Raw genomic sequence first — 10,789 nt, 5'->3', positions numbered from 1 at the left:
CAGAGTCCATTACATGTGTATTCATAATCTCGAAATCTCAAACCTTTACTCACATTAAAGGTCAAACTGGTTAACACTGCATTTGGATTTAAAGTGAAAGGGAATTTATGTGGATGTTTTTTTTAGCTTCAATAGAAAAACTGGATAAAACAAACAAACAAAAAATATTGAACTAGAGCTCAATAAAGATGGCATAGATCAAAGCATTTTTAAGTGTCAAATGGCAAAACCAAAACCCAGACATAAAACCAACAGGAAAAACAACAATCTACTGCTCAAAGGTTCCCTTCATATAATCTGACTGAGCAAAAACAACTATGTAAGTCCCAATATCATAACGACACAACAATAGGCCCATAAGCAACATTATCTGGGTGGGCCCCATATGAAGTACAACACCACTGCTGCTGCTGTAGACAACCGACCCGAAATGTTCCCCATACATACTCACTTCATCATTCTTCACCTTCACTAGACATGGATATACTTTAGTATATTCTGCTGTAAAATGAGTCTTATCGGGCTACCTGGAGTTTCACAGCTCCCCTCCTCATCCACATTCTCTCCTTTCATCTCCTGGTCGTAATCTTTGCTCACTGTAGCAGCAATGTCCACCTCTCCCTCTTCGGTTCTTTGAAATAATATGTTTATTTTGGGAAGTTTTTTTCGGTTCTTCCAGCAGCTTTTCCTTTCTGGAAGTACCTCATTTTGGTATCCATCGTAGCTAACACATTGTACATAATGGTTATGGTTTTAATCTACGCTCTGGATTACCCATAATTCCAAATAATATTGTAAAAAATAAAATACTCAAAAACATAGTTGTTTCAAGATCTTTACTGCAGTTTAAAACATTTATATGAGTGTATTTTTTACCAACCGTCTAATGAACTATACACAGTTATTAAGATAGTAATTAAAATACCACTGTCTGCTTTGCTATTGTTGTCGTGTTTAAACGGCTCACCATCCTGTTGAAATATGTCATGTGTTGGGGTATAAATAAGGTCCAGTCAGTCAATCTAGTATCAGGTGGGTTTAAGAGGAATTTTTAGCACCATCACGTTTGCAAAGAGACACCCCAGTTCTCAGTTGCGTAGGGGGCCAACCAGGTGTCAGTGAAGGGGCACCTAAGAGGTTGGGGGCCCCTAAGACACTGCAGTCTCTACGCCACTGGTAAGTCCACAGAGCAGGTTGTGCTTTGCTGACATAATTAATACAATCTTACTTAGATTCATGAAAGGTTGCAGTCATGATAACAATAAGAATAGGTGAATTAAAAGTGTGCAGGGCAACCTACAGTGTTATCTATGTGTACTTTCTAAAATAACTGAATGTGTTTTAGGCTCGAAAACAACACAGCAATTTTCAGGAAATAAGAAATGAAAAATAAGGTGGAGTTAATGTTGTCTCTGGCAGCTGGACCATTACTGGACTGGACCATTACTAGCTGGTTTAGTCTGATCGATGGTTCTGGATCCAGCTGACTCTCACATGACATCTACACAGCAGCCCTGAAGCCGAGCTGGTGTAGTGATGTTACAAATGTGTCTTGTGGTTTACTACATCAATCACCAAAAAATGTTATGACAACATAGTTTTTGCAGCGAATAAAGTCTTTCTTGTCTTGTAAATAACACAGAAATTAGTTGATTAAAGATACTCCTGGTCTTGCCCGAACAAGTGGATCAACCAGCAGCACCGCGGCCACTTAAAGGCATTAAAACTGAGCTGAAAATAACGTTCTTACCTGACCATGGGTTGTGTAAACAGAGACAAAGGATATGGATGATAATTAGCTAAAGCTTTCGTTTACTCTTGCTCAGCGTCTTGTTTGGAAAGACGGATTTTCTGGACTTCCGCAATATGGTGTCACATGACCAGGTCAAACCGCTGTGGTGCCTTCACGGTGCCTCGTTTTATTTTTAAGCGTCGCTTTGGTCATCTGTCTTTGTCAACTCCTTTTTTAATTATTCGTTTAATTAAAGGTGAGTTTTTTTCTGCGCTGAGATTATAAATCAATTAAAATCCTCCTTTTCATCACAAAAAAGGTAAAGGGGAAGTGGTTGCCTAGTGCTTAGGGTATAGAGCTTGGAACCATAAGGTGCTGAGTTCGAGCCCCACTCCCACAGACTCCCACTCTGGGTCCCTGAGCAAGACCCTTAACCCCACACTGCTCTCAGGGCGCCACGCCATGGCATCCCACTGTTCCCCAAGGAGATGGGTTAAATGCAGAGATAAATTTCTCAAATGTAAGATCAATAAAGTTCAATTATTATATTATTATTAGTGTTGCGCCGATGCCATTTTTTGGCCCCGATACTGATACCCGATGTGCAGTATCAGCCGATACAATATCATACCAATATCATCTGTTTGAAATTGATGTGAGTGTATATACGAAGATAATGGCCATCATGGCTTTCTCAAGCTGCTGCCTACCTTTTTGAAGCAGGAAAAAAAAGACTAATAGGCCTACAAAGTGAATCCAGTAGAACTTTTTATTGTCTACCTGGAATGGGTGACAATAGATAAATAAACTTTTGGCTCTCAAAATGGTATCGGTTCCCTATTTGTCGGTACTCGCCGATACGATACCACCATTTTAGTGCTGGATCGATACTGGTTTCGTTATCTGTGCAACACTAATTACTATTACAAAACAAATGGATGTGGCAGCTCCAGAGGTTTTTCTCTGACAGTGCTAAACTTGGGATAAGCATTGAACTAAGGGTGCTATGAATTATCCTTTGTTCCTACATGTTTTTAATCTACACAACTGCAAACATAGACAGAGGTGTTCTCTCTAATTTTAAATCTGCAAAAGTTAACAATAAGGAGGATAATGAACATCTGATGAGTTTATAGTATATAAACTGTTATAATCAATTGACTGTTTTTTTTTTTATCTTTATTTTTTGCTCAGATCCGGGAAAACAAAATATGGCAAATCCATTGTGAACTCACTATTAACATCTGATTAACTAGATCTAAGGTTATTAATATATAAATTAATGATAAATATACAGTTACCTGTTGTTATTAGTTAAATTACATGCTCAACATTATTTGTAACTGTTTTCCTTTTATTGTGTAGAAACTAAGAAAAATGTTGTATAGGTCTATGTGATAGTAGGGGAAAAAACAAAATAGAGCCACATTAAAGTAGAAGTAATTGGTCGAAATTATCAGGTATAAAAGCACAAAAATTACTAATTTGGGACATGTATGAAAGTTCTTTGGTTGCACTAGATGATTGTTCCCCCTACAGGATATGTTTAAGTCAAATAGACAAGTAGAAAGTTTGTGAATATTGTGATAGTGAACTGCAAATCATATGAAATAATGCCAAAAATGGAAGAAAATAAATACAAATCAGTTAATTTTAGGACTTTTACAAAACAGAGTTGGATGTTGTACACGATGATATTTTGACACTAAATAATTGAAAAACAACAACAACAAAAAAGACCAAATAAGTATATTTTCTTAAAAATCCCTAGCAAGAGCATCTATAAAAACGTCACTACTGGGTTGGTATATTTTTATGCATTTAATTTTTTTTTTTTTTTTTTGAAATACAGGTGCAACTAATTTCTAAATGTAACTGGTTGAGCTTTTGAGGAAAATATCACAATCACATGTTCAAAAATATTAACTTTCATGAAGAGTTTACTTTTCCTGTGGTGCTATGGGGGTACCACAAGCGAGTGTGGTCGGACAATGAAAAGACTATGCGTTTGACTTATCTGTAAAGCACATTTTTAAGTGCTTTTGTTCAAGTTCCAAAATCTTTATTGCCTCCTTGGGTAACTGCCAATAGCTGACAAAGCAATGTAATAAAATAACAAATGGACCGTAATTACACTGGAATAATACCATAAGAACAAATCAATATTTTATTCAATAAGTCCTGAATCTTGGTAGCATGGATGTGTCTGGTTGGAATCAGCTTAAATTCATCAGGCAGTAAAGGGGGGTGTATCTGCAAGACCAGTTTCCACTTTTAAATTGCACATTAGTGAGGTCACTTAAGTATGAAAGCAATAATTCTACTGCACACACTGAAAGGTCCAAAGAGTTAGTTGCAGTTTTTGCAAGACCAGAAGTAAATAAAGTTAAAGTAGATAAAAGTAATGTAAAATTAACGCTCATGAACATTCTTACAGAGTATGTCCACAAATAGCAACATGCAGATGTCAGTTATTATTATTATTGTTAAAATTATTATTGTTAAGATTATTATTATCAATATTTTTGATAACTTGACTTCTTGCACCTACAGGGTGCGTCCTTGCTCTGGCTAGTTCTCGTGTATTCGTGCGTAATGACGCATCCGCCTCCCAGCGCCACCCCTCCCTCCTGTCACATCTGGATCTAGCCTCTCTCATCAGCACCACTCAGCGCAGTGGGAGCGAGTCGGAGTGAGGGAGGGAGGGAAACTACCGGAGGAGACTTGCTCGGTTGGTTCAGCCTCATTTACAACCGATCAGAACCAACAGAAGAGCGAACGGACATTCACCTTTCCATTCGCACACGATAAGATCCCCATCTCCTCCGTCCCCCATCTGCAAATCGGGCTTCTCTTTTTTTCCCCTTTCTCTCTTCCTTCTATTTATCTCGGATATTATGGGCTCCAGTTTGCTAGAAAACCCGGTGCAGGCGATTCTGTACCTTCGGGAGCTCACCACGATCGTGCAGAACCAGCAGAGTCTCATTCAGACCCAGCGCGCGCGGATAGAGGAGCTGGACAGGCGCGTGGACGAGCTCATCGGGGAGAACAGGCACCTGCGGGACGTCAGGGTGCAACAGCAGCTCCCTTACTTGCACCATCACTCCTATCATACTCTACCGGACCCCAGCTGCCTTCATCATCATCACCACCCGCAGGACCCGCAGATCAAGACCACATCGGGGTCTCTGTCAGAACATGCCGCAACACCAGCGCAGGTCGAGGCGGCTCCGAGCGTCCAGCCCTCGCCTGCCCAGACCTCGGACCCGGGCGACATGCAATTAGTCCCAGCGGACCCTTCTACAATTTCCCCCATTGAGAGTGAGTCTGAAAACGGTGGAAGTTGCCCCAGTTGTAGATCTTTGGTTCCGATGACCCCAACAACTCTTTGTCGATCCCTGACCCTGGCGAGAAAATCCGAGTAAGTAAACAATAATTGTTTGCTTTTACCTCATCTGTTTCTGCAATAATCAGGAATCCAGAAACAGGCCCAAATGCATTTTTTTTTTTGCACTTTAAACATCCTGCTGTCTTTAGTTTTCTAAAATCGTATGTTCTGTTTAGAATAGTGTTTAGAATAGTGTGTGCAGCATATTGTGCAATCAGGGCGCGTGCATGCACACCAGATTGAGATTGGCTTAATTAACAAAGGTGTCCGTGTCTCCGGCGGTGTGTCGGTCAAGGACTGCACCACCAAGAGGAAAGATGTGGATTATTTAAATCAGAAACTGGATCACGATCACAGAATCATTACATAACAAACAGCTGTAGGCCTTAATGTGCGCTCGCGTGCACTTCAGGCCGTGCTAGTGTGCACGTGTGTGTGAGTGTGTGTGCACTATACAGAGGCTGCTGTCAGTATGAGACAGGAGCGTGGGGTGATGAGGCACCTCGACTGTCCACGGTGCTGCTTCTGCCTCTCTGTTAATTACAGCACGGGATCTGGGAACTCTCACGGGATCTTGGGAGGTCTCTGATGTTGCTGAGAAACATGTGGGCATTGCAATACACACGCACATACAATCCCATCCTGCTTTGGCACCAGAGCTCCAGAGAGCATCAACACATCATATTATGAGATAAAACCAGTGGATCCCCCCCCCCCCCCCATGCATGTTCATCTGTACTGCTGGTATCCTAGCACTGGCTCTGATTGGTCTCTGTGGAATACCACCCCCACTGAAAGAAACCATGTGAAATCAGATCAGGGTCATATGTGAGGGGACAAACTTTAAAAATAATTTGCAAGTCTCATGTATGATTTTCCCCTCTAATTGCTCATATACACTGATCTATCTAGACTTGCACATCTTTGGCAGTGATTTTCAGAGATGCATTAAGAACTCCATCATGGACAAAAAAAGAGACACTAAGAGACATTATTTGGTTCTACTGATAGAGGTGTTTAGTAGTAACCAAGCAGAACCAACATAAAAAAATGAGCAATCTTTTACTCCATCTAAATTATGTTTGAATATGTGATATGATTTTTAAAAAAATCATATCACATGTGGCATTGGCTGCATAGTAACGTAGTGGGTAGCATTGCTGCCTTGCAGCAAGAAGGTTCCGGGTTTGATTCCTGGCCCGGGGTCTTCCTGCATGGAGTTTGCATGTTCTCTCGCTGCATGCATAGGTTCTCCCAGGGTATTCCTGCTTCCTCCCACAGTCCAAAAACTGTTAGGTTAATTGGCTTCTCAAAATTCTCCTTAATGTGAGTGAATGTTTGTTTGTCTCTGTGTTGCCCTGCGATAGAGTGGCGACCCATCCAGGGTGTAACCAGCCTCTCGCCAGCATCCCTCGCAACCCCAGCAGTTATAAGCATTATGGAAAATGGATGGATGGGTGGACATGTGGCATGATTAATAGCTCCCCTGTTACCTTGCACTACTCTGTATATTCATCTTTCATTTGATGCCAGAGCCCCCGTGATGGGCAGCTTAAAAAAACAACCAAACAAAAAAAACGCAGAATTTATAAAAGCATACAGTTCCAACTGAAGTTGCTGAAAGAATTTGGCAACCTTTATAAATTTACGTTTCTGATGTAGGAATAAAACACTCTCTACTGCAGCTCTCAGTAACTTCATTTTACTTTTACTTCCTTCACCATTTCACTGTATATGGCGGCACATTTTGCTTCTTGTGTTGGTAAGTCGGTATCTTGATTCTCAAACAGCCAAAAAGCGGCTTAAAGAAGCAAACCTCTGTGTCAAATCCTTTTTATACCACATGAAAACAGAAAGTTAGTGAGTTAGTAACTCACTCTAATAATTTTATCAATAGTATAATAATTGGTCATTTTAAATAGGGCTGAACCAAATTCAGTTCCTCTGCAATTTGAAAATTGGATTTTGTTAAATTGCGATTTTATTGCAAATGCAATTAATTGCCCAGCTGTAATTTCAAACATTGGATTTTCATCTTAAATGACTACATACAGTGTTACAAAGTCTCCCCTGGCGTCATACTGTGGGTCCAAAGTTCAAAGGTTTGGGTTACTAATGTTAATTCTGCTAAAACTCTTCTACTAGCCAGTGCAGCTCTCTTATACTGGAAGTTATCCAGGGCGATATTAGAGAGGGACGCACTCCTAACCGATTATATAATAAACAGAAAGCTGTTTTCTGAAAAGGGGTTCATTGCTCTTTTTGGTATTGTCAACTTTATTTAGAAAGACACTGCACCTATCAAACATAAATGTAGATACATTAAACCATCAAACCATGCATCGAAAATGAGTGTGCTTTCTATAGGCCTGTATCTATCCCCACAGCCCCCAGTATCACAGGTAATTGCCTGCATTTTAATTGGTTCTTGGTGGAGAATCTGCAGTCTGTGGCAGTTCTTGCTTCACTGGTACTGAAGACAGGAACAATAGCCAAGACTGAATTTAATGCCACACTACTCACTCAATAAATCATAGTCATTTTGCATCACAGTAATTACTCTACATCTCGTGTTATCATTGTTCCTCTGCACAGACCATCAGGAAAGGGGTAAAGGATAGGGGCTGGTGGGGTACCTCTCACCTTCTTGCTCTTGCCAGCTGCGTCCTGCCTGCAGATGACTGTTGATCAATCAGGTTTACTTGCTGTTATTCCTGTTTTCAGTTTGTCACAGTATGTTACTCTTGCAATTCAGTGAGCTTTCGTACATAACCCAATGTTGAAGCATGCTTCAGACATCTTAGTACATCTATTTATTTGATATTTTCTGCGTATATAGATTTCTAGAGTTTTTAGCATTACAAAGAACTGAGATGCAGAGAGGTGGTGAGTGGTGTTCAGGCTTGGCGGTGAGCCTGCTTTGTATCAGCGTTGTCAGCGCCCGTGAATGTGAGGAAGGGAGAGGAGATGGTCTCCTCCGCTCGGTCTCCGACTTTCTCTCTCTCTGTCTCTTTCCAGCTGAGCCTTTCTATCTGCCCCACTTAGCCCATGGAGCGAACAGTAATCAGCCATTCTCAGGAGGGAAAGAGGCAGAGAGATTGAAAGAGAAAGAGAGAAAGAGAGATGCACGCTCAGCCGTTGTCTTTGATGGATCCCTTGGAGGTGTCTACAAGAGGAAGCTTGAGGCCGATGCCGGGGTGGACCAATGAGAGAAAGCAACAGAAAAAAAGAGATAGAAGTATAAAAGCAAGAATGGGGGTGGGGTGGTGGCGTTTGTGGAGGTGGGCACTCAATACACTGGAAGTGAGACAGGTACCAGGGGAGACTAAACCACAGGGAAGTGAAATTTTTTAAATAAGGGTGCATTTGGGGTGGCTGTCTGTTCTGGCTTCAATGCCTACAAACAAGCAGTGTGGGCACTGTAGGTTATGGCAGCCTGTGGCACAGTGAAAAGGGCACACAACCTTTTGTTCAGTCCAAATACAGCTAGTCTTTTTGAAACATTACTCTTTTTCTTTGGCTTCCCCTGTTCTTTCTCCTTGACCCTGGCCGGTAAAAGCATTGTGATCTCAGCTCAGCAACAAAACAGCAGAGGAAAGTGGTTACACAGAGAGGATGGGGCTCTGAGAGTGAGAGGACAAGGCACAACGGCCCAGTGCATGTAGTGTTAAAATATTCACCTGTTCTCTTAGCAAGTGTTTGACATAAATGTGCAAATTGTAAGAGTGTGTGTTTATTATGCAGATGGATGGAACGAGAGGAAGTGTTTGTTTGGTTTGAAGTCTATGGAAAAAGTTTTCATGCTGTTGGTGAACAGGAGCTGACCCTTTGGAGTTTAGTTTACTTTATTCTCCCTTCAATGTCTTCAGAAAAGGTTGAGCTTTAGTTTGCTGCGACTTTGTTGAAAAGACAGATGTAACGACCTCAGAGGTTGGGTAACGGACCATTGGAGGTAAAACAGCATCATAGATAGAGTTGTGGATAGGGATGGGAATCGAAAACCGGTTCCTGTAGCAGCTCGCTTATCTATTCTGTTATCGAATCCAGGCAGCACCAGAGCAGCACGACTTGCGTCACGTTTTTTATGCAAGTTACGCACACGGCATTCAGTAAGCAAGTACGACTTAACCAGGCGTAAGTCTAGAAAAGAAAAACAAAAAACAATTGCATCCCGTCGGTTAAACCGATCGAAAGTTTGGCTTCATTTTAATAGGGTGACCAGACGTCCTCTTTTTCCCGAACCTGTCCTACTTTTCAGACCTAAAAAAATGTCCATGGGGAATTTCAAAATTGTCTGGGATTTTGGTCGACTACAGTGCACCACGTAGTCGAAAGAGGGAACTGGGGCGGGGGACGGAGCGAGGGGGATGGAGCGACAGACCCGGTAACGGTAGCCTGGACAACGGCAGCCCCATGCTTCCCCCCACCTGCCTTACCGGTCCCCAGCCCCGCTCCTTCGGCTGAGGACGGGCAGCTCATGGCTCTCTGCTGAGGTCCAGTTCAGTCAGCGGACCAGCAGTCGACAAAAAATGTGTCCTTCTTTTTACTTTAACTTGAGTAAAAATCTGATGATGTGATGCTACTTTTACTTTAGTAAAATTCTTGGGTACTCTACCCACCTCTGCCCAAGTCTTTGTAGCCCTGTTGAAGAAGATGAATCGTCATGGGAGTGGGAAGCCAATGATCCACTGAAAAATGTTGGCGAGCCACTGTCATTGTTTCTTCTTGAATGCAGTGCAGCTGGCATACCAATTTCTACATTTATACTTTAGAAGTCAGGGCCCTCTCAGTTCTCAGGTGGAAATGACCCTGCTTGATATTTTCTAATAGCTTGGGGGAATCTTTTTGATGACATTCAGTCCAAAATCCTGTGTACTGTCATCCTATTCCCTGTTTAGAAAGTCATTGATTGTTTATTTTGTTGTTTTGGTGTTGAGCTTGAGGTGACTGTCACTGCACCAGGACAATCATATGATAAGGCTTGATACTACATGGTATAGAAATGCAGCATACATTGTCCTAGTTAACGGCTGAGTTGACTCTTGACTTCAGAAACACAGCTGACTAACACTAGAAGATGAAACGTTCCTCCAAATCATCACTGACTTTGAAAACAAGAATTACTCGGCTCTCCGTTTTTGCTCCAGACTTTGGGACTTTGATTTTAAAATTAAATTCAAGCTTTACCTTTGTCTTAGAAGAGGACTTTGGACAACTGAGTAACAGTCCAGTTTTTTCTTCTTAGCTCATAGGAAATACTTGTCTTTATGCAAGAGATTTTTATTTGTATAGCACAGTTTGTTACAAAGACAATTCAAGTATTTTACATAGATTTAAAAGTAACATTGAAGGAAAGTAAAAACATAACAAAAGAAAGCAACAATTAAACATGTTATACCCCAGACTTATGATACCTCAGTTAACAGTTTAACTTCAACAGTCAAAAGCATTTCTAAGCAAATCGGTTCTTAACTTTGACTTGAAGAACTCAGCCATAATCAGTGGTTTCTAGTCGTTGTAACTGAACTTGTGAGCTAACTCTCCTCCTTTGGTCTGAATATTATTGTTTTTATTCTATTGGAGAAAACTATTGACCATCCATGTATTGACCTGTTCTATAGTGACTAGTTACCTAACAATAAGGAATCCAACATTTTTTTTTTCCATGT

At 41.1% G+C, this 10,789-nt stretch overlaps 2 protein-coding genes across 3 annotated transcripts in view; one reads left to right on the top strand and one right to left on the bottom strand.

Annotated features, from left to right (window-relative positions):
• Positions 1–1,884, bottom strand: part of LOC107090566 (WAS protein family homolog 1-like) — a 17,517-nt gene extending 15,633 nt beyond the window's left edge. Inside the window, exon 1 of the mRNA XM_015384019.1 lies at positions 1,751–1,884. Within this exon, the coding sequence (XP_015239505.1) occupies positions 1,751–1,758 (8 nt within the window). The 5' untranslated portion in view covers positions 1,759–1,884. The remainder of the gene's footprint in view (positions 1–1,750) is intronic.
• Positions 1,885–4,436: 2,552 nt separating this feature from the next.
• Positions 4,437–10,789, top strand: part of LOC107090535 (IQ motif and SEC7 domain-containing protein 3-like) — a 72,445-nt gene continuing 66,092 nt past the window's right edge. The window contains exon 1 of one of the 2 annotated variants that reach the window (XM_015383961.1): positions 4,437–5,153. In XM_015383961.1, coding sequence (XP_015239447.1) covers positions 4,630–5,153 — 524 coding nt within the window. In that variant the 5' untranslated portion in view covers positions 4,437–4,629. The remainder of the gene's footprint in view (positions 5,154–10,789) is intronic. The other variant, XM_015383960.1, reaches the window with a different exon arrangement.

This window comes from Cyprinodon variegatus, unplaced genomic scaffold, assembly GCF_000732505.1.
Source record: "Cyprinodon variegatus isolate N-32 unplaced genomic scaffold, C_variegatus-1.0 Scaffold299, whole genome shotgun sequence".
NCBI classification, from domain to species: Eukaryota; Metazoa; Chordata; class Actinopteri; order Cyprinodontiformes; family Cyprinodontidae; genus Cyprinodon; species Cyprinodon variegatus.
Note: the sequence above shows the minus strand (reverse complement) of the source record. Positions and strands in the feature narration are given on the sequence as shown.